This window comes from Mytilus trossulus, chromosome 5 (genome assembly GCF_036588685.1).
Source record: "Mytilus trossulus isolate FHL-02 chromosome 5, PNRI_Mtr1.1.1.hap1, whole genome shotgun sequence".
Lineage (NCBI taxonomy): Eukaryota > Metazoa > Mollusca > Bivalvia > Mytilida > Mytilidae > Mytilus > Mytilus trossulus.
Genome location: NC_086377.1, coordinates 66,333,976 through 66,359,200, shown reverse-complemented (window position 1 = coordinate 66,359,200; position 25,225 = coordinate 66,333,976). Strand labels below are relative to the sequence as shown.

General features: G+C 32.1%; 1 protein-coding gene across 1 annotated transcript; it reads right to left on the bottom strand.

Moving 5' to 3' along the window:
* Nucleotides 1-22,538: 22,538 nt before the first annotated feature.
* LOC134719816 (uncharacterized) lies at nucleotides 22,539-24,253 on the bottom strand. The gene is made up of 2 exons (XM_063582769.1): nucleotides 24,097-24,253; nucleotides 22,539-23,140 (listed from the first exon to the last, which is right to left on the bottom strand). Exons 1-2 carry the CDS (start codon nucleotides 24,134-24,136, stop codon nucleotides 22,602-22,604), a joined length of 579 nt encoding a protein of 192 aa, XP_063438839.1. The 5' UTR covers nucleotides 24,137-24,253; the 3' UTR covers nucleotides 22,539-22,601.
* Nucleotides 24,254-25,225: the final 972 nt, after the last annotated feature.

Below are 25,225 nucleotides of genomic sequence, written 5' to 3'. Positions count from 1 at the left end.
TTGCAACTGCTCAGTCCTTACCCTGTTCCCTCTATCGTTTTACGTGTCTGAGTATTTTTCTTTTTATTTACATTTCATCGTTTGTGTGTCCACTCTCAACCTGTGCTGTTCTAGTTCGCTGTGTTTTTTTGTGTGTGTGTTTTGATCTACCTTCTTTCACTAGATCGTCGGTTACCCCCTTTCTCGTATCAGGAGAGTGAGGTTTCATCAATATTAACTACATAAAGAAATAGAATCATATTCAAAACAGTGTGGCTGTGGCCATTGATTGACGTCCTAAATTATCCCATTGACTGGGACAGATTATGTGAACTTTTGTCTCTAACGACCACTTCTCACTTTGTACTTGTTAAAGACACTTAAACTGTGGGGTTACCAAAGGTTCTCAATACCTAAATAAAGTAATTCGAGTAATTCGAAAAATTAATCATGAATAACACGATGTAATATGATTTATATCAATAATATAAATCAAAACATAAAGGTTATTCCTGATTAATTTTTCGTATTATTTCATTATTAAAAGCATTAAGAACCATTGGTGACCCTACAGTTTAAATTCTATAATAAGTAAGTAGTGAGCAGTGTCGTTACAGACAAACTTTCACATAATCTGTCCCGGTCATTGGATGAATTAAGGACGTCAATCAATGATCAAGGTTTATAGAAGTCACCTATACGATGTGAGGCTTTTTCAGATTCACAACTCAACAACGAAGTATTTGTGCGGGAGCATCATCAGTAGCACGCACCATCACTGGTTGTACTGTTTAATATATACACTTTAATTTGGAAAGTGAAATAATATTTTCTGTTCTATTCTATATACAGATTTCGAATTGAGTGTTTTTTTACATATCTAAACGTAATAATACAGACAGACAAGTTTTTTTTACCCTGATATCCTAATACTTGGCTTGATAAGTGTCGGACCTGTGGGTTGTCGGAGTATTGGGCTGTCGGAGCAATAGGTTGTCGGACTATTGGGTTGTCGAACTAATGGGTTGTCGGGCCAATGGGCTGTCGGAGTAATGGGCTGTCGGAATAATGGCGTGTAACAAATTCTATACCTGCTGTAGTTTGCAAGCTATAATTTTGGAATTTGAATTTTGTTATAGAATAGGTAACATATTAAAATGATGAAGAATATTCATGAAAAAATAATTGTTTATATCTCGTGAAAGAGTATGCTAATAGCTAATACCTGGAACGTAGTCCCGGGAACCAGGATACACATGCACAAGTTAGTACTGATAATCAATTATTGATACTTATGTGCCTGGGGAAATTTTAAACCCTGCAATCATTGCAAAGATAGTTGACCGATGTGGCACCGTTAAAGACCACAATTCCTCTAAAGTTCATAACATCACTAAAGTCCACAAGAAATTGCCGCTAAAGTCCACAAACTTTCCGCTAAAGTCCACAAAATGACCTCCGCTAAAGTCCACAAGAAAACGCCGTTAAAGTCCACAACAAGAGAGATCCGCTAAAGTCCACAAAAAAGCACCGTAAGAGACCACCAAAAAAGCATCGTTAAAGTCCACAAAAAAGCAGCGTTAAAGTCCAAACATTTTTTTTATTATAAAAAACCAATTAGCTTCTTTTTATACTGCCGATAGTATAGATCTAAGTAAAAGCATGGACTTTTGATCTTGTAAAGTATGTCTTATCAGCTTAAATTATATTTTTGATAAATGAAAATATTACAGTTTCTCATTTTGATCCCCACAAATCTGATCTTTGTATTGCGATTTCCTATCAGTTAAACAGACAACATTTCGTAAAAGTTATCTAGTTGTGGTGCACTTTCCGTATTCTTTAGTAAACATTTGTACATCCACAAGAAATTCCAATATATCGCACTTTTTTTTTTATGCTGGAGACACTGACTAATCGTGGAGCCTATATTTGGGGTTGTATTAAACAGCGACCATGAGCGCCCTTGTGAAGAAAAAGCGTCGGGAAAGAAACAAAAACACCCGGGGAAAATATATAGATATTAAATTGGCATGAGACAACTTTGTGTCGATGAAATAAGTTATGCACATTTTTTTAATTTAAGACAAGTATTTTACTAAATCAGATAGCAGACATTTTTTATGTACTCAAGCACAAAACCAAGTATGAATGTTTCAATTTTAACAACAATATGTGAATACTATTTAAAAAAACAGATAATAATGGATCACAAAATTTTGAACACGTTAACCACAGAGTGAATGTAAAGTTTCCTGGCAGAAAAACTAACTCCATTTATAAGTAAAATACGGGGAAAATGGATTTTTTTTTAATTTACTTTTGGTTCCAACTTAAATAATAATATTATCATAAACAAGGTTATGTCCAAGTTTGGTACAAATCAAAGTTTTCTCATTTTCATTTCGGCGCCATTTATAGCTTACTATACGGTGACATTGAAATTTTCTTTACAAATATATGAAACATAAAAAAGAAATCCATGCAGTGTCTGATAGGCTCCACGGCAGCCACAATGGTCTGTAAATCTCAAAAATAGACTTTGAACCATACTGGGTTTTTTTTAATCAACATAATGAAAAAGAATTCCACACATTCATGCATTTTGATGAGTTCACGTACTAAATCTTTTTATGTTTCATATATTTTAAAGAATTTTTTTAATGTCACCATATAGTCAGCTATAAATGGCACCGAAATGAAAATGTAAAACGATTCAAACGAGAAAACTTTGATGTGTACCAAACTTGGACGATTGGACAGAAACTTGTTTATGATAATATTAAGTTGATATCCAGAAGTAAGTTTTGTAAAAAAAAAATCCATTTTTCCCATATTTTACTTATAAATGAAGTTTTTCTGCCAGGAAACATTACATTCACTCTGTGGTTAAAGTGTTTAAAATTTTATTGTTTTTCTTAAACTACCCTGGATGTGTACCAAATTTGGACAGAAGCTAGTTCATGATCATAAAATAGTATCTAGAATTTAGCGGATTAAATTGATATCTATCTGTGTTGTTTTTTGCATTTTTCATTTTGATATCGTTTTTGAAAAAAACATGTCTTTTGATGTCTTACATTTTAGAAAATCCTCTGCATAAACTGTGATCCATTATATCTGTCTTTCGAAATAGTCTTCATATACTGTTGTTAAAATTGAAACATTCATACTTGTTTTTGTGCTTTAGTACAAACAAATGTCTGTTATCTGATAAGTAAAATACTTGTCTAAAATTAAAAAAGAATAAAAGTGCATAACTTATTTCATCCACACAAAGTTGTATCATGCCAATACAATATCTCTATATTTCCCCCGGGCGCTTATTCTTTTCCACGGGTGCCTTTGCTTCAACCGGGTTCTCCCGGGTTCTTTTTAGTAGGACCCCAACTATAGTCTCCAAGATATGTAAATGTGTCCATCATATAAATAAAAAGAGCGATATATTGGAGTTTTTTTGTAGATGTACAAATGTTTACTAAATAATAGCTAGATAACTTTTACGAAATGCTGTCTGTTTGATTGATAGGAAATCGCAATACAAAGATCAGATTTGTGGGGATCAGAGTCGGAAACTGTTATCTTTTCATGTATCAAACATAAAATTCAATTAAGAATTGAATGCTTCTTTTTGTAAATTTATTGGGATGTAAAAGCGTTGACCGAAGTACATTTTGTATGAAGCGCGGAAGCGTTAAAATGTACGCACGGTCAACGCTTTTACAACCCTATATAAGTAACAAAAAGAAGCATTCAATACTTATAATTACACTTTTTAGCTAGGATTATAAAAACACGATTTTCATGAAGTTAAATTTTTAAATTCACCTGTGCACTTTATTGTGGGACCTCGTGTCATCATGGATGAAATGTTATTGTCTCATGCAACTGCTTACGGAATAACATGTGATGTGCAATTAGCCAATCAGAATAACGTATTATAATGAAACATACATCTAATGTAATTATTCTGATAAGAAATTCTTCTCAAGAACAAAGACCATGCATTTTATTAGATCTATACTATTGGCAGTAAAAAAAAGAGCGAATTGATATTTCAATTAAAAAAATTTTGTTTGGACCTTTTTTTTGGACTTTAGCGGCACTTGTTGTTGTGGACTTTAATGGCGTTTTTTTGTGGACTGTAGCGGAGGTAATTTTGTGTTTCTCAAACGAGAAAATTAACGGCCTGATTCATGTGATTTATTTACAAATAAATATTATATAAAACTTACAATACTTACATTACATGTATTTTCCTGCAGAATCCTCTGCTTTTATTGGCTGATAACATTCGCCATGTATCCCAATACCATATGTCGGGGCCTTTTTTAGCATATGCGATAATAAATGTTCTCAATATTCATTACCGTTTAAAATAAATCAGCTATGTTTGCTATTGTGACAGTGTTAAAATAAAACAATCAAAAACAAACAAAATATCGATTCTTACTCCACCGCGCGTCTGGCGTATATACCAACATTTAGTCCTGGTATCGATGATGAGTTTATATCCAAACTTCATGATTGAGGCATGAACATATAATCATTAGCATGAACTGTGTCTTTTGATAGCTTTAAAGAGTAATCAATAAAGGCAACAGTAGTATAGCGTTGTTCGAATGTCATAAATCAGTAAAGTGTTGATCGTGCTCACAATTTTGATATATAGCGCAGATATGTGGTTCGGTCAACTCTTTTTAGACGAAATAAAATTTTAAAAGAAAAGTTAAATTAAAAAATAACGAAAAACAAGGAACGAACAACACGAATCTAGCAAAAAACCGGTGTTGGTATCAGATACATTTTTTTGCAGTATTGTGTGTCTGCGCTCCATATTCCGATTGTATCACTACCTTAGTTTAATAAAGAGTAGGGATGATGGTTTTTGACCATTTAAATTTGAATTTAATTCAATATACGTTATCTTGTATAATTACCTATTTTTGAAACTGTAAGCCGCTGATTAGAGTTGAATAAACCTCCTCAAAATGTCGAGATTTCAATTGGAATACATTGGAAATGGTCTGTACATGTACATTTTGATTTTGTATCGATCCAGGTTGGTATGTGTTTTCGACAATAGCATGTATTTGACTGAAACAAAGTAGATAATTATATGAATTGAATTTATAAAAAAGAAGAAATAGTATTGTTACCGCAACAGGCTGATAACATATTACTTTGGATTTATTTCAGTGGGTAGCATTTTTCGTAGATTGAGGAAAACTATCTTGCATTTTCGTAGATATTTAATTTCGTGGTTTTGTCAAAATTTGTCTACATTCCGATTGAAGATTTGTTATCCATTTGTTTGATGTGTTTGGACTTTTGATTTTGGATTTTCCTTTTTGAATTTTCCTCGGAGTTCAGTATTTTTGTGTTTTTACTTTTTATATGTGGGACATTTGAATTCGTGGGAATTGGGTGACCACGAATTTTACAAAATTGGTATCCAAAGAATAATAATGAATCCACAGTACACAAGTTGTTATATCATTACATTTTATTGTCTACTGATGGTATTACGTCTCATGAACCTAGTATACATTTTCATTGTACATTCTGTATATTTTGTTTTTGATTTGATCAAAACAAATAAGACAACTTTGATCAATGACAACTAAATTGAACTATATTGCTTGTAAATTTGAATTTCAGAGTAATAAACGACCATGGTTTGTTCAACCTATAAACAAATTCTAATTTGTCCGTGATCCTGTCAAAACTTCACTTATTTGGTTAAAGTTGAGATTCTAGACAATTTGACTAAGGTATATACTACAATGTATCGTTGAAAAAAACTCTAAAATATTTGTGTTTTTTTTTGTGCCTTTCCATTAAACTATAACCGACATTTTTTCCGAATAAGACTGTTATATTCATTTCTTTTGAAATCTTAAGTAACATTCTCTTTATGGAAATGAATAGGTTAACTAACCTGTGAATAAAAGGCTATAATTATGTTGATGAAATTTTCAAACGGAAAAGATAAGATAATATGTTATTTTTTAACTGTTGAAGGCGTTTTTTTGTAAATTAATTTGGGGTAAAATGAAATTGACCAAAAAAACATCTTTTGTATACAAAAGCAACCTAAGGACACCAAGACACGTCATGTTAAAACGTTAACGAGTGCGGAAACATAAAAAACCTTACAAATGTTCCAGAATATTGATTTCTTGCATGGCATTATCATGGGTTGGTAAATGCTAAACTGGTTGATAAAATCTATAGGAATGATACACCACTTTACAATCTAAAAACATCAGACGAATTTCATTTGGCACTGACTAATTTCACGGTGGGTATGGTTGTCCTGCGAGAGAAAGTACTGTGCTGGTGATTCGGTCCTGACGGGTGCTGGTGGGTCCTGATTATGTGCTGGTGGGTTTGTTTACATTGTATCAGAACGGCAATAAAACGACTGTTTTGTTGCTTAATTTTTCTCTGATGCGTCATAAGTTCCATGCAAAGTATACTACAACAATATTATATTGCAAAAGTCGTGCAATTTCGTTTAACGGAATTGTCATGACGCGGTGCTGGTGATAAGAAAAACGGTCCTGGTTCTGTGCTCCGATGTCCTGGTTCTGTGCTCCGATGTCCTGGTTCTGTGCCTTTATATTTTAGTTAAAAGTGGTATATATTCAAGATCATTGATGCTGTACTGTTTTTGACTAACTAACTGTTGCCTGCTTTCTTGAAATTGACATTGTATTGAATCCGTTTACTGTTATTATGCAAGAAAAAATATCCCTATTTTTTATTTTTTTTTTTAATTAACTGTAATCTTATTTATTGGCCTGTTAATGGAACCCTTCTTGTCCCCTTTTAAGATAAGAAAATATGTTGACGATTTTCGGGATTACGATTATTTTGCAAGATCACCAAAATACGTTGTAATTTATACAATACTTATATAAAGTAGATGATGTGGTATGTTTGTTGTCAATGGAGAAGTTTCCTTAAAAAACCAAAGGAAGAATGTGTTAATAACCATACGTCATCGTAATACCTTTAACAATAACCAATTAAATAAAAATGTTAAAGGTTACCGTTTTGCATAAAAATGTAGAGAAAAAATATAGAACAAAGGACTTTCTGAGCGTTTGAATCTTTAGCAGCTTAAAACACATTTTTTGGTGAACGATTGAGTGCTGACTATAAGAATGACAATAGTATTGCGGGTTTGTTTGTTTTTTGTTTGTTTTTTTGGGGGTGGTGGGGGTGGAGGGGGGGGGGGCGGGTGGGGATAAGTAAGAGCGAGGGTGCAGTAAAAGTTTTAAGCTTAGTTTCCCGTAAGATTAAAAAGTTGTATTTTAAAAGAAAAATGTATCTTATAGCCATTAAGAATCACTTGCTGTATCTGTAAGATTTTTACAACATAACTTTTTTGTCTGAACGGTTATCAGGGTTTTTTTTTTTCGAAAGTTTGATAGAACACTAAAACAAATCACTATTTTATGAAAGGGTAGACTAGAATATGTCAGAGAATGAAGACGAGATAACCTAGAGACCACTAACAAAACTAAGATTTCTTAGCTTTTTCATTTCAAAATTCCAAAATAAATAAATATGTTTGATAAAGAATCAAAACAGCACAGACAATGAATAATAGAGACATAATTTTGTACATATATCAAGGGGAAACTTCTTGCAAAGCATTATTTTTTATAGTTCATTACTGTTTTTAGACGAAAAGTCTCGTGTAAAGAGAGTGCCACGCTCTTTGCATGTTAATAACCCTTGCAGCAACTCTTTGAGGGGTCCGTAGGTGGCCTGCTGCAAGGCAAAATTTCTGTTCCTATCCAATACATCCTCATTTTCCAGTGGCAGTCCAAAATTCCACGACTATTGGCCTCTTTTATGACAAGACCTACCTATTGTATTTATTGTGAACTTGTTCTCGTCCTGAATATGCATGAAATATTTGCCACTGGACGTTAAGCAACTTACAATCAATCAATCAATAGCTTCAAACTACCAATTGAGTTTAAAAAAGAAATTCTTAGATTAAACACCTACATTAAACTTTAAAGGGTCATAACAGTTTAAAACAATACAAATCTACACACACACGAAAACTAGCTTAATTTCAGATGGTTATCAACCTGAATCGCTATAAGATCATATATAAGCTCACCTGTGTCGAGGGGTCATTTGAGGTTCGTGTATTGTCTTGGCGTCCGCAATTACAAAAACATCTTTTCTGAAATTACTTGACAAAATGTTACCAAATGATTTTTCAAGAGTGAATCTAGGAAAAACAATATTCATCAACAAACATGACCACTGTTAAAATGTTCATCAAGCAATATAACTAATGGGACTCTCGTGGTTTTGTACTCAAAATTCAATTTTGTACGGACAAAAGTGACTTTTGTTCAACAAAAATGAGTTCAGTTTAACAAAATTGTATCATACTACAAATTTAAAATTTTGTCATACAAAATTATCTATCAGCGGACAAAAGTCACTTTTGTCATGACAAAATTCATTTTTGTTACACAGACTTGACTTTTGTTACCTTATTTGAAAATTGGGCGACAAAAGTCAATTTTGTATTCAAATTAGTTTAGTTTGGTTTCTGTGAACTAATTTGCATACAAAATCGACTTTTGTTACACAAAATTGACAAAATTGACTTTTGTCTCAACAAAATTGACAAAATTGACTTTTGTGAGACAAAATTGACCAATGTGAGACAAAATTGACTCTTGTCTCAACAAAATTGACAAAATTGAATTTTGTCTCAACAAAATTGACAAAATTGATTTTTGTCTCACGAAAGTCAATTTTGTCTCATTAAAGTAAATTTTGTTGTTACAAAATTGAATTTCGTCGTCACAAAAATGAATTTTGTTGTCACAAAATTGAATTTTGTCTCAACAAAAATGAATTTTGTCGTCACAAAATTGAATTTTGTCTCAACAAAATTGACAAAATTGACTTTTGTCTCAACAAAATTGACAAAATTGACTTTTGTCTCAACAAAATTAACAAAATTGACTTTTGTCTCAACAAAATTGATTTTTGCCTCAACAAAATTGACAAAATTGACTTTTGTCTCTTCAAAATTAACGAAATTGACTTTTGTCTCAACAAAATTGACAAAATTAAATTTTGTCTCACAAGAGTCAATTTTGTCTCACAACAGTTAATTTTGTCTCACAAAAGTTAATTTTGTCTCACAAAAGTTAATTTTGTCTCACAAAATTGAATCTTACCTCACACAATTGACTTTTGTGATTTAATTTCCATATCAGGTAACCAAAGTCAATTTTGTATGCAAATATGTTTATATTTGCATACCTTTTAGACAAAATTGACTTTTGTCATGACAAATAGGAATTTTGTCTACATAAATGAATTTTGTCTACACAAATGAATTTTGTCATCACAAAATTGAAGTTCTCACAAAACAAGTCTGTAGCACATAGTTTTGTAAGACAAAAATGATTTTGCTATGACAGAATTGAATTTTGTACAAAACCACAAGAGTCCCATTCGGCGCCCCGTACTTTCTACCTTGCACATTTCAGAACATTCAGATCAGACAACGAAACTGGGTCCAGCAACATTGATAAGCAATTTAATATTTTGACCCTCACAGCTTCCATTCACCTTCCATTCATGATAATTAAATTGAACTGTAAAACATTTCTTGGTACCTTCTTAATTCCTTTGTAAGTTTCATGTAAACATAATTATGACAATAACTGTTGTGAGCACAAGATTCACTGCACACTTTTAAAGTTCTGCTTCTTCAAACATTTAAATGTGATCTTAAGTTTTGAGATTTTTAATCGATACGATTGAGATTTTTTTATATGAGAACATGGTTTATCTATTAGTTGAAAATGCGGCTTTGAAGTAGCTTTCAGTACCTAGGAGCATTCGTTGTTCAATAATGTGTGTCTTTGTGTAATTATTTAATTTGATAAATTGTTTTGTTGGTACACCACTGTAACAATGCAGAAGGAAATTAGGAGGGTTGGTTGGGTGGAAGTGGGGAGGGGTATGTGGAGCGCTGACAAACATGTCTATGCGGCATGGGCTTTGATCATTGTTGAGGCATCAATGTAAGGGGCATTTAATATCTTAATAAAACTATTCTTATTTTAGATACTATATACTGTTCTCTGATATTGGACGAAAGATGTACTTTTTACTTGTTTGGCTTTATAAATATTTTGATATGAGCGTCACTGATGAGTCTTATATAGACGAAACGCGCGTCTGGCGTACTAAATTATAGTCCTGGTACCTCTGATAACTATTTACACCACTGGGTCGATGCCACTGCTGGTGGACATTTCGTCTCCGAGGGTATCACCAGCCCAGTAGTCAACACTTCGGTGTTGACATGAATATCAATAATGTGGTCATTTTTATAAATTTTCTGTTTCCAAAACTTTGAATTTTTCGAAAAACTAAGGATTTTCTTATTCCAGGCATAGATTACCTTAGCAGTATTTGGCACATGTTTTGGGAAATTTGGATCCTCAATGCTCTTCAACTTTTGACTTGTTTGGCTTTATAAATATTTTGATATGAGCGTCACTGATGAGTCTTATGTAGACGAAACGCGCGTCTGGCGTACTAAATTATAATCCTGGTACCTTTGATAACTAGTTGCCCTTTTATGTAACTATGTTATACAAGTTACGATCATTTCAAAACACATATTAAACAGCCAAATGGATGTGGGTTATCTTAACAGTATGAATGTGAGAGAGAATGATTGTGTAAATGATTGTGCAAATGTAGTTTATTTAAGTTTATTTCATTGTATTACATTGTTTTGCTTGCTTTTGTGTATAGACAAAAATATTGTATCTCAAGTCAATATAACATAATGGATAATCATATAAACATTTTGTCAATGAATGTTAGGGGTCTTTTCTCTAGTGCTAAGAAAAGATCTGATGTCTTTAACTGGGCGAAATCAAAAAATTGTTCGATTGTGTGTTTTCAAGAGACACACAGTACAAAAGATATTGAAACTTTATGGGGGATGAATGGGGTCATCAGTGTTACTTCAGTCATGGTGATAGTAGAAGTGCTGGAGTTTGTGTCATGTTGAGGGGTGGTTATGATTACGAGGTTCATGAGTCTCTTATAGACCAACATGGAAGATACATCATATTAGATTTGACTCTATACGACCAAAGGTTAACTTTGGTATGTTTATATGGGTATAACACAGATAAACCAGATTTTTTCTGTGATATCCTACAGAAAACTATGATATTTTCGAATACAAGTTTCATCTTCTTGGGTGACTGGAATGTAGTGCAGGATAAGAATGATGATACTTATAATGTAATACATGACAGAAACCCTAACTCCAGGAGAAAGATTGATGAAATTAAGGACACACTTTTACTGTTAGATCCTTGGAGGACTTGTTATCCTAGTAATAGAAAATTTACATGGCGTCAGAAATCTCCCATTAAACAGAGCCGTCTTGATTATTATCTTGTATCTGAGGACATTTTTACATTGATGGAATCAACAAATTATTCCTGGATACAGGACAGATCACTCTGCCATTATATTTACTTTTACAGCATCCTTAGCTAAGCGGGGCAAAGGATACTGGAAATTTAATTCTCAGCTTTTAAGAGATCCTGCATATGGAGATTTAGTTATAAACTGCATCAGAGACACTGTTTCTGAGTATTTCTCTGGGGGTGATTTCGAAGATTTTCTTCATGTTCAGTTATCTTGTAGTGATCAGCTATTTTTAGAGGTTCTAAAAGTGAAGATTCGTAGTCTTACTATCACCTATTGTATTAAAAAATCAAGGGAAGAAAAAGATGTTTTCAAGGGACTGGAGTTAGAAATCCAGTCTTTAGAAAACAGTGTAAATCTAAACCCTTGCGAAATTAATATGACGTCACTTAATCAGAAAAAGTGTGAATTAGAGAAGCGACGACAGACATTAGTTGAGGGCCTCATTCTCCGTTCTCGTGTCAACTGGCATGAGAATGGAGAAAGATGCACTAACTATTTTTGTAAGTTAGAAAAGAAAGCCTTCTTAAATAAAACCATGACTGAACTCATTGATGACCAAGGTAATCAAATTTCTGACCAATCTAAAATATTGTTTGAACAGGAGAAGTTTTATAGGACACTTTATACGGCTAAGTCATTCAGTAGTGATGACAATCAATTTTTTAATCATGACATAAAACTCAGTGCAGAACAAAAACTTCTTTGTGAGGGAAACTTATCTTTTAGGGAATGTGGGGAAGCTTTAAAACAGATGCAAAATTGCAAGTCTCCTGGATCTGATGGATTTACAGTGGATTTTTTCAAATTTTTTTGGAAAGATATTGGTCCATTTGTCTTTAGATCTCTGCAATTTGGATATGAGTTGGGCCATTTTTCAGATTTTCAATACCAAAGTATTATTACTTGTATTCCTAAGGAAGGGAAAGATAGGAGGTACATGGGTAACTGGCGACCCATCAGTTTGATGAACACAGATATGAAAATTGCATCTGCAGTTCTTGCTTGTAGAGCTAAAAAGGTACTGTTCGCCATTATTAGTGACACACAAAAGGGCTTTATGAAAGGGAGATTCATAGGAGAGAACACTAGACTTCTATATGATTTAATGCACTATTTAGAAAAAAAATGATATAGAAGGATTGCTATTACTAGTAGATTTTGAAAAAGCCTTTGATTCTATAGAATGGGATTTTTTAAAGCAGGCTTTGATTAGTTTTAATTTTGGTCCTTCTTTTTGTAAATGGTTTGATGTGCTTTATGCAGATGCTAAGAGCTGTGTCATTAATAATGGTAATATGTCCCAATTTTTCAACCTTGAGAGAGGCTGTCGCCAGGGGGACACGTTGTCTCCCTATTTGTTTATTATTGGGGTGGAATTACTTGCCATACAGCTAAAAGGGAATCCAAAAATAAAAGGGGTGAATATAAATGGGAATCTGCCACTCATTAGTCAGTATGCAGATGATACGTTTCTTACACTGGATGGAAGTGAAGATTCATTAAAGGAGACCCTTTCCTGTTTTGAAAAATTTCACAATGTCTCAGGATTAAAGATAAATACAACTAAAACAAAAGTTGTGTGGATTGGAAGTAAGAGATATTCTGACTTGGTTTTGTGTCCTGAAAAAAATCTAAGCTGGTCCTGTTCAAACTTTAAGGTTTTAGGATTAAATTTCTCTTTAGATCTAGAGTGTATGCCCAGTTTGAATTTCAGAGCAAAAATCATTGATATTTCAAAATTGTTGAAAAGTTGGCAGCATAGGAAGCTTACACTACTTGGCAAGATTACTGTTATTAAGACTCTTGCACTTCCGAAATTGATTCATTTGCTTACGTCTTTACCCAATATAGGTCAATCCATGTTGAATGAAATCAACAGATTATTCTTTAATTTTATATGGGATGGAAAAACAGAAAAAATCAAACGTGATACACTGATTGCAGATAAAAAAGAGGGAGGTTTGAAAATGATTCATTTACAATCTTTCAACTTTTATCTTAAAGTCGGTTGGGTGAAAAGATATTTTGCAAATTTGAATGGGGACTGGCAAAATATTCTTAAGTTGATATTGAAAAAATTTGGAAGTGCAAGATCTTTTTCTTTACAAAACTTCAAACTTTTGGAGATTGGAAATCAACTCAGCAATCCTTTTTGGAAAGATGTCTTTCAAGCTTTACACTCATCAAAACCACATGTTAAAACTGATGTCAAGGAGTGTCTCTCGCTTGATATCTTAAATTTTGTGAAAACAGAAGATTTCCCATTATATAACAGATGGGGAGTTGCTGGTGTGCAAAACCTCTGTCACATTTTGATAATCAAAGGAGAGATTTTTTCACATTTGATCAGATTAAACAAAATGTACAGACAAATAATTATATGCACTATTACAGTTTGATATCAAATATCCCTATGGAGGTAAAACAGTGTATTAGGGAAAACACTGACACTGACTTAGAAAATTTTACTCCACAGGATAATTTTTTGGAGAAAATTACTAGGAGTAAAAATATCAAATTCATATATAATAATCTTATTGTAAAATGTGCACATCCTCCAGATGTAAAATTTTCAAAATGGGAGGATGAGCTGCATTCTAACATTGAAGACTGGAAGAAATACTTTTGTATACTTTAGAAAGGTTGTAGAGATACATATTTGTATAATTTCCAATATAAGTTTTTACATAGGACTATTCCTACAAATACATTTTTATATAAGATTAAAATCAAAGATACAAAGTTATGTTCTTTTTGTAGATGTGAAGATGAAACTATTGGACATTTATTTTATGATTGTCAAGTGACATCAAATTTTTTATATTTGTTTTGTGCTTGTCTGAAAAATTTCTATGTTAACATTGAATTTAACAAAAAAAAACTTTTTTCTTGGTTTTGTAGAAGAAAGCTTATTTTTAAATTTTCTTGTAATTTTTGCCAAAAAATACATTTATAAATGTAAGCTAGACGAAAAGCTTCCAAATGCAATTGAATTAAGAAATAGACTGAAAAACTTTTATAATTTAGAGTTATATACAGCAAAAAAATACAACAAAGTTTTTGAACTTGAAAAACTTTGGGCCCCTATGCTTATTATTTATCCTGAATGGTAATCTTAAACAACAAAATTTATATCAATATATATCTTTTTCACCTATTTATGGAACAGAGCAACCAACATGTAATGTATGCATAGCACATGTAAACTTTTTTTTTCTATTATATAATGTAGATATTTCTATATGAAGAGATTGTGAAAAAAGAGAGAAAGAGTCTCAGAAAGAGAGAGAGAGAGAGAGAGAGCGAGAGAGTGAAAGAGAGAGAGGGGAAAAAAAGAGATTTTAAAAAAAAAATATATTTTTGATTGTTTTATTCTTGATAAAACAATAGTCCTATGTTGTTATATATTTGAAACCCTGTACAACCTTAGTCAGGTGGTGCTGTAAGGGTGATGTTAAATCCTGACTATTGAAAAAATAAATAAAAAATAAAAAAAAATGGATGCACAAGACCTAAATAGGAGTAATAGATCCTATTGACAACAAGTATCTGCCCAATTTTATTGATTTTGTAACATTTGTTTCAAATATGACTAACTTCTAATCTAAAATCACCAGCACCGTATCAGGACCCACCAGCACAATGACAGGACCCACCAGCACAGTATTAGGACATGAGTAAATTGAGAAAATGCTAAATTTTTATAAATTGCAATGTTTTTTTACAAAATAGTTTTGTCGTATGGATTGCGGTATAGAAAGCGGACTCTATAAGTCTTTTTGTTTAATTTTTTCAGTTCGAGATTTTCTGAAAATTAGCATTTTTGTGTTACGCTTACTGAAACAGTTTAAAGTGTCAACTTCTTAATGGTTTACATATGAACCCATAAGACACAAAATTGAAAAATCTCAACTGTTTTCTTCCATTTTTTATTAGTGAAAACGTAAAAAATCATCATTTTCGTCTTTGTTTACATTTTTTCATTGATCACCAGCACCCGTCAGGACCAAATCACCAGCACAGTACATTCTCTCGCAGGACAACCATACCCACCGTGAATTTAGTATCTGTGTTATCTTATTCACATATAAACCTTTAAATTGGATACGTGTATGGGGAAAATATTCATCGAAAACGAGTGTTTCCTTACCTTATCTAACAAAACTTAATTGTTTTAAGTTTCCTGTCTTTGATGTCAACTGTTCATATCTTTACTTGCTATAAACTAAAGGATGATCATGTTATATTTATATAAAAGTGCCTATACCAAATCAGGAATTTGACTACTGTTATCTTATCATTTGATGCGGTACAGCTTTTGACTTTTGCCATTTGATTAAGGACTTCTTTGAAGCAATAGTGTAGATTTTGAATACCTTTTGACTGGTGCAATAATGTATAAGTCAACTAAGAATGGTGAAGAGATAATTTGATAAGTTATTGAATAATGCAATTTTTGTTTTATGATGCATGGGATAATGGTTTATGTTATACAGTATATGGTACGATATATACATTTGTTATACTGAATTAAATGTTTGAAGATCTTTTTGTCGACGCATGTGCTTGATATTTCAAGTCTCAGACAACAATTGAAATTAGTATGTTTTCAAATTAAAATGTAATTCTATAAAATTATATATTGTTATAACAATGTTTTCAAATCTTGTCATTGTATAAATAATAACATTTTGTGATAACGACTATCATACTTGAATGTTTGGTTTGCAAAAGAATAAAATCCATTTTTTCTCAAATTGTCATTTGAATCTTCTGGAATTTTGGGTCCTCAATGCTCTTCAACTTTGTATATGTTTGACTTTTTAACTATTTTGAACAGAGCGTCACTGATGAGTCTTATGTAGACGAAACGCGCGTCTGGCGTATAAAATTATAATCCTGGTACTTTTGATAACTATTTACACCACTGGGTCGATGTCACTGCTGGTGGACGTTTCGTCCCCGAGGGTATCACCAGCCCAGTAGTCAGCACTTCGGTGTTGACATGCATATCAATTATATGGTCTTTTTTATAAATTTTCTGTTTACAAAACTTTAATTTTTCGAAAAACTAATGATTTTCTTACCCCAGGAGTAGATTTCCTTAACCGTATTTGGCACAACTTTTTGGAATTTTGGGTCCTCAATGCTCTTCAACTTTGTATATGTTTGGCTTTTTAACTATTTTGATCAGACCGTCACTAATGAGTCTTATGTAGACGAAACGCGCGTCTGGCGTTTAAAATTATAATCCTGGTACTATTGAGCAAAGAAACAGAAAAAACAAATATATCAGAGCAACGTTTTTTTTTATACATCCGTTAATACAACCGATTAGATCTACCTTATATTTCGAATTGATTTTGCATTCTAATATTGATTTCTTCGATTCAATCATAAGCTTAAATTAAACAATTAATTTCTTAATCTTTTATCACTTCAGACAATTTTCATTAAAACGTATGAAAAAAGGTAATTATGCCCCACCTACGATAGTAGAGGGGCATTATGTTTTCTGGTCTGTGCCTCCGTTCGTTCGTCCGTTCGTTCGTCCGGCTTCAGATTAAAGTTTTTGGTCGAGGTAGTTTTTGATGAAGTTGAAGTCCAATCAACTTGAAACTTAGTACACATAGATATAGGAAGATGTGGTGTGAGTGCCAATGAGACAACTCTCCATCCAAATAACAATTTAAAAAGTATCACATGTCCACTATGATATGATCTTTCTAATTTTAATGTAAAATTTAAGTATTGACCCCAATTTCACGGTCCAGTGAACATGTAAAATGATAATGCGAGTGGGGCATCCGTGTACTATGGACACCTTCTTGTTCAATATGTTTTGTTTTTTATGCCCACCTACGATAGTAGAAGGGGCATTATGTTTTCTGGTCTGTGCGTCCGTTTGTCCGTCTGTCCCGCTTCAGGTTAAAGTTTTTGGTCAAGGTAGTTTTTGATGAAGTCAAATCAACTTGAAACTTAGTACACATGTTCCTTATGATATGATCTTTCTAACTTTAAAGTTAGATTAAACTTTTGACCCCAATTTCACGGTCCACTGAACATAGAAAAAGAAAGTGCTTGTTTCAGGTTAAAGTTTTTGGTCAAGGTTGTTTTTTTATGAAGTTGAAGTCCGATCAACTTGAAACTTAGAACACATGTTCCCTATGATATAATCTTTCTAATTTTAATGCCTAATTATATTTTTTATCCAATTTCACGGTCCATTGAACATGGAAAATTATAGTGCCAGTGGGGCATCCGTGTACTTTGGACACATTCTTGTTAAAATTATTTTATTTCTTCACTTTAGCAATTTAATAAAATCAAACTTTTTTGCAAGTTCGGATAATATTATATGGTTATCAATTGCACATGACATAACTATAGTATTCCTATGATCTTACTACTCTTAATAAATCACATACAAAACCTTCCTCAATTTAATTTAACCACGGATTCGGTTGTTGAAATGGAATTTATCTCAACTATGATTTGTTCGAACAGTTGCGATACATACCCTGTCAATTGTTTTGCATGCAAAGAAACAATAGAGTGTACAGAGAATAACGACCAAAGCCCCCTCCCCACCTCCGAAAAAAACCCCCACAACAGTCACATATTTTACGCAAAAACACAAAGCATTAACAAATATTATACACATTTAAGAGAATACCCGTATCAGAGAAAAATGTGTTAAGCGAATTTCATCTGTCATTATCTCTAGCTTATTATCCAAATTCCAAGTAACTGTTATATTATAATCATACAATGTTTTGAATAATTATACCCTCGATAGATAAACAGGTTGAAATAATCAGAATTTGAAATTTCAAGAGCTTTCCTTAATTACAATTTGCGTAAGCGGAAATTAGAGTTATCGTAAGTAATTGCAATTAAAAAAGTCCCTACCATCAAGAAGTTTTTATCTCAGTACATTTAAAATCTTTATAAACTCAAATTCCCGATTTGAAATTAAATATAACTTAAACGCTAATAATTTAAAGAGTTGTCGATTATTATAATCTTACCTGCACCCTTTAGATAAATAGTAAAATTGAGAATGGAAATGGGGAATGTGTCAAAGAGACAACAACCCGACCAAAGAAAAAAAACAACAACAGAAGGTCACCAACAGGTCTTCAATGTAGCGAGAAATTCTCGCACCCGGAGTACATGTCAGCATAGACAACAGTACAAGTTTATCTGTTTTGAAAAGAATCTTTATTAAAAACAAAAAAAAACAAAAAGTTCAAAAATCATGCTGCGCAGTCTGATTGTCCTTTTTAACCTACACATTGTCCTAAAGGAAAAGTGAATCATAATAACGTTTACGCAATTCAAATTTACTGTATACATTTTACAATCTTTTCCTTGCTAATATTTTAATATGTCTTCATGTTTGGATTGACAGTCAGAATTTGATACGAACACAACAGATTATAAAATAAAACCTTAATTTTTTTTTTATAGTTTTTCGATTTATATAATCATGATATATTGAAAATTTAACGAAAGTGTTTTCAAACTGAAATAATTTCGTATCAAAAATATAACCTGTCCAATTATGGTTTTTAAATCAAATGCCTAATAAAAATATTTTATTTGATTGACTTAAGCTTTTGTTGAACATTTGCGTTACGTTATATAAAGTAACAAATAGACACAGTACAGATTGATTGATCGGTGTTTGTTAATAGTTCGGTGAAATGACCCCACAGATGAGAAATCAACTTGTTCAAGTGAGAATTTTAATTATAGGTTAGACAATACTTGGTCATGTTTTATGAAGATTTAAGCCCAAGGCGAATCCGAGGGCTTAAATCCTCATAAATCATGACCAAGTATTGTCTGACCAATTTAGAACATATTCTTACTTTCGAGTGACCTTACAAAATTAGCATTTCCCATTGTGATATTCAAACCTTGAAAAGAGTTCACATTTTATAATTAACCAAATGTAAAACATAGGTAATTATTTCAATGGATGAAATGAAATAGCACTGACATAGTTTGTGAGGACCGAATGGATAAATTGCTTTCTTCTGCTTCAGGTAAATTTTAATACTTATAACGTTTGATATTTTTTTTTAAAAGTAACACAATGTTATATAAATCCTCTTTTTAAAATTTGATTTTTTTTATAAATAAAAACAAACTCTGTACAAGCATTTAAATTCACACCATTAAATGCATACTTTTTTGCGTTAAATGCATACTTCTTTATTGATAACTTAATATGTATTATGTATCTCCGTAGACAAAAATCATTTATATATATATTTTATATATCAGCAGTCTGAAATTGTTTTCTAGAAAGAAAAAAAATCCCTTAACTGCCCAGTTACAAATAAATATTATTTTACCTACATCCTTACTCCCATTGTTTTTGTTTATTCTATATTATGTTTACCATTAGAAAATTCATGATAATTAGCAAAACTCAAAATAATTTGTTTTAATGTTTGCTCTTTCATCTTTAATCAGTAGGCTGTGTTCCAAGGGAAAATGCCTCAGGTGGTTGTACACTTCATTAGTGCACTTATTAAGAGTTCACTTTCATAACTAACTGACAATAAAAAGTCATTCATGTTTTGCATTTCATAGTGCATGGCAAACCATGTACAATAAAAATTAGAGGGCAAAAAAATGACTTTTCATTGGACGAGAAGGTGTGAGTATGTTCTAAAACCATATAATTTAGTAAAAGAAAATAGATAAGGCAAAACACACTTAATCATAAAAAAAACTATTTATTAAATTCAAAACATTTAAACCAATCAGCTCGAACTATTTTAAATAAACGCTGACAGTAGTTTACCATTGTTTAACACCATACGCAGATTTAATTCAAAATAATAAGAATATCTTATTGAAAAGCATTCAAAATTACAAACCTGACGTGTTGACATAACAGCCGCCGTTGAGACGTGAGTATTCTACAAGTATCTGTTTGACATTACCAGTATTTTGACTTAAAAAAATCCTGGTGGCAATTAAAAATATTAAGGTTACAGCGTCATTGTGAGTCAGGCTATACAAGTCATCGTTAATACTATTAATACTTATTGATTATAATTAGTCATCTCAACAATATTGATTTTCTCGCTTGAGCCGGTATGTTGATAGTGAGAAAAGCAATCATGTTGAGATGACAAAAGAGGGACGAAAGATACCAAAGGGACATGCAGTCAAACTCATAAATCTAAAACAAACTGACAACGTTATGGCTAAAAATGAAAAAGATAAACAGAAAAACAATAGTACACATGACACAACATAGAAAACTAAAGAATAAACAACACGAACCCCACCAAAAACTAGGGGTGATCTCAGGTGCTCCGGAAGGGTAAGCAGCTCCTGCTCCACAAGCGGCACCCGTCGTGTTGCTTATGTGATTACAAATCCGGTAAATAGTCTAATTCGGTAGGCCAAATTCATGAAAGGGAAGGGGATTGTAGTTACGACACAAGGAACATATCCGATATCATTTGTGAAACGGTTATTCCATAACGGTCAACCAACTCGTGATGGCGTCCGTAAAATTTACGAAGGGATGATTTCAACTTAACCATTTGGAACTCTTGGTTTAATAGCTTACTTGTGAGCAGTAAGCCTCTATCAAGAAAATCATGATAGGAAATGCAAGCACGGGAATATCGTATCAATTGGTAGATATATACCCCGTATGCAGGTGCTGCTGAAATGTTGCTACTTAGAAATGAAAAGTTCACGATTGGAAAGCTGAAATCATATCTTTTGTCGTAAAGTTTTGTCTTCAACCGACACTCATTGTCAATTTCTAGATGTAAGTCAAGATATGAAGCCGACTTCACTGTATCTGTAGTATCCTTTATCTCCAATTCGATGGGATTGATGCGTTCCACATAGTCACCAAATTTTGAATTGTTTAGTGAAAGAACGTCATCTTTATAGCGGAAAGTAGAGTTAAAGGATATTTATATTAACTGACCTAATATTTTTCTACGATCTACAAAACTAATGTTTCATTTTTATTGATTATCGTTTACTACGTCACAACAAGAATTGCTTTCCCTTAAGCTTAACCCTAGCAACTTACATCAGTTGACGTTCAATTTAATCCCATTTTTATTTGTTGACCATTCACGTATATTTATTTACATTTTATAAGGAAACAAGATGAAATAAGATATTTTATAATGATTCAACTGCACTCTATAATCCTTTCAGAATTATAATGTTTATTGTCTAAAGTATGGGATTCAACGTTTTTGATATTAAAATAATGACTTTGTTTAATATTGTTCTGCAATAATGTAAATGCAACTTTAACAATGCATTTCATCACCTCCGAGAATGTACACTCTCATGATATTTACCTTTTCAAGGACAGTAAAACTCAATTATCTACTTCTGATGAAACATAATTAACTGATTCAGCCTGGTGTTACCTTTCCTTGTCAGTAGACTCCAAACTTGTAACACAGTACATGGTAAATTTGGCATGACAATGAAACTGAATTCACGTTAGATAAATATTTATCGTAAATGATTTTAAGATACAGTACTAGTGACAGAAATACGTCTGCAAAAGTGACAGCTCTACAACAGATACGGAATTCGACCTCATACTATTGGACTATTGAGACAACACCCCTGCTCTGAGGGCTTTGCTGTAATATATAATGTACTGTGTTATAACTCTATATTCAGCTGACGAAAAAAGCACTCGGCTAATTTTTCTAGTATTTATCTTACAAATGTATCTAGATATAGGGTTCCTAGATCAAGACGTCTGGTTGAGACATTGTACAATTTAAATAATGTTTTATTTGCTAACTTATTGACTTATTGTAATTTGTTATTTTTGGGGAAAGAGTGGGTTAAAGGTTCATTGTTTGGTGTATGTCAAAAACAACTTTAGCTATATATGTAAAACTTGAAAATTGACATGTTTGAAGAAAATAAATCTCTTTTATAAACTAAATATTTACTTCAAAGAGGACCAAATTTCCAAATCATAGAACATTTAGTAAAGAAAGAAACTGCTCTGTTTTGCAATCATTCTGATTAGCACAGTTTCAAAAGTATTAAGGAAAGTCAAACAGTAAAACACGTTACATGTACTGCAGCCATTCATCTCTGCCTAGAGGATTGTTGTCGTCCCTTCTTCTCTGGTAAGTTTCACGTTTCATTTCGTCAGGATGAAAATCATTGCCACATCTGCTGGCGTAATAACTTTCGGCGGTATTGACATTTTCTTTCAAAGGCGTAGTACTATCTATCAGATCTTGGGTGATACTAATTGGTCTAATTCGGTTCCGTTTTCTGCCGCCAAAGCGTGACCGGAAGTGAATACAACAGTTGAGTATGTCTTTTGCGATCAAGAAAACCATTGAAAGAACGAGAAAAACAATACAGCCCCATCCTATCGATTGTGAAGATTTTCTTTTGTCTACTGATGAGTTTTTCTTCCGTATCTCTTTTGAGACAGTTTTTTTGTCAACCGAGATCTCGGATTTTATATTCTTATTGAAATCGTCAAGGACCATTTTCTTTACTTCGGCATCTGTAATATTCTTTCCATCAAGGCTGTGCCATTTTGTATTAATTAACCTTTTTGGGCATTTACATAACAGTTTCCTTGGTCTCATTCCTAAAATTACAAAGTGAACAGTGATTTTATCTTATGTAATGATTTATTTGTAAATTAACTATTAAAGTATGTATGAGCAAGATACGTGAATGACAATGAACTGAAACAGACTGGTAAGTTGATACATTTTAAATTATTACATAGGAATATTTTTTTTCAGGAAAACGCTAGACTCAAGCTTAAGCTTATATAATCAAGATTTTGCTGTTAGTTCTTCATTAACATATTAACTTTTTAATGATGTTTCGGAGTTTTTGCCAGATTGTTTGAAATCCTCTGGTTAAATCCATTTGAATGCCTTACAAAAGAAGTTGGCAATGGACCGTCATTTTTCTTTTGATAAATCTTTTACATGTATGATTATAAGCCATTTATAAAAGTGTTGTAAAATCTTATTTGTTTTTCAATAGTCTTCGTGTACTTTAACTGGTCAATGAAAAATCAAGAGAGAACATTTCCCCGCCAAAACTCAAACGGCTAATATCTCAAAAACAAGCACATTAACCCTTATATTCTCTTTGCTTTTTTGATTCCTCAATTAATCTTTATCAATATATACTAGTGTCATGGAAAGCTATTTATTTTTAAACTATGAAACTTTTCCTTAAATATTATCTGTGTCTTTTTGACAAAACCATATCCACCATAAATTTCGATATAAGTTAATACGATAAATATATATTTAGAAACAACACAAAATGAAATATAATGTATCAGGAAGATGATGAAAATTCATTTTACTACATAAGACTGACCATAAATGCTCTGATGCATGCCACCGAAGCATTAGACAAAACATAGCAATATTCAGGCTGGGCTACGATGCTCCACAAAATGAAGTTTGAAATGAAAAATATAATATCGGTGAGTGAAACTTATTAATACGTAAGGCGTATTAACTTAATATTAGGGATAAACACAAGTTTATTGTATGTCATAATTTAAAGCTTTCATACCTTTGCATATTCCTGGCCTTGAGCATTGTCGTTCTTCCATGTTTTTACCTGAGCATTTCGAGCCATTACATGTTCTCAGTCTCCTCTGTGTCCCATTTGTTGTATCCTCCCGAACACAGTTTACTTCACAGAACTTCCAATCATTCCACGTACTCCATTCTCCAGATGCTACAAAACATCAACGTTCATTATATAATTCTCCTTATGAATGTAATGACACAACTGCATATATTTATGCAAATCCACAAATCAATCATAATTATAATGATTAAATGAAAACATTCATAATTCGTTCGTTGAAATAGTTATAATGATATATCGTTATGTTTCAACTAATTGCTTCAAACTTCAACGATTAATTATAAACATATTTTTTATCAAACAAAATTTTGAAACAAATTCTAAATTTAACAAAACTGCAATATAGGTTTTTAATTAAACACAATTTTATTGATAACAATTTCTCTGCACTCCAAACAATATTTTAAAATAAAATGATGTTATTTGTTTTTGTTGTTTGTCTCTTGTAATCTCGTGATAGATCTATCAAAAAAGGATATGTGTTATCGTTACAGTTTCAGTTGATAGTCCTACAATGATACCATTGACATCTAAAAAGAAGCCGAATTTAACAGGAGGACAAGAGACAATAATTGGTTGAGAAGTCATTAATATGACAACAATTTTACATGGTCTTTAAAACTTGAGACTTACACCTTATACTCAACGTTGATATCATATGCACCACATATCTTTAAAGTTTATAACATTGAAGGTCGACTCGTTTTAGCATTCTATTTATATAAGTACTTCAATTTTTTTTTGTAAAAAATACACCTGATGATGAATATTTTATACACAGATAAGACAGCAACCGGGATAATATAGATTAAAATCTATCATTTAAAAGTTTGAGATGTTCGCCCAAGGCATATATCAATTATTTTTTGCACTCAGGTGAGCTTTTACAACAAACCCCAAATGAAATTTAAATATGTATAACAATGTTAATCCTTTTAATTCAGTTGATTATCAGGTTAATTGCTATTATTATATCATAACTCAAAGTAACATATATATGATTAAAGATAGAAAGACGCCATGAATATAAACATTCCAGGTGATGTAT

Coding starts and splice junctions, on each gene's coding strand:
- LOC134719816 (XM_063582769.1), bottom strand. CDS start 24,136: ATGGAAGAACGACAATGCTCAAGGCCAGGAATATGCAAAG. Junction 23,141..24,096: donor AAGGCCAGGAATATGCAAAG/GTATGAAAGCTT, acceptor TTGTAATTTTAG/GAATGAGACCAAGGAAACTG.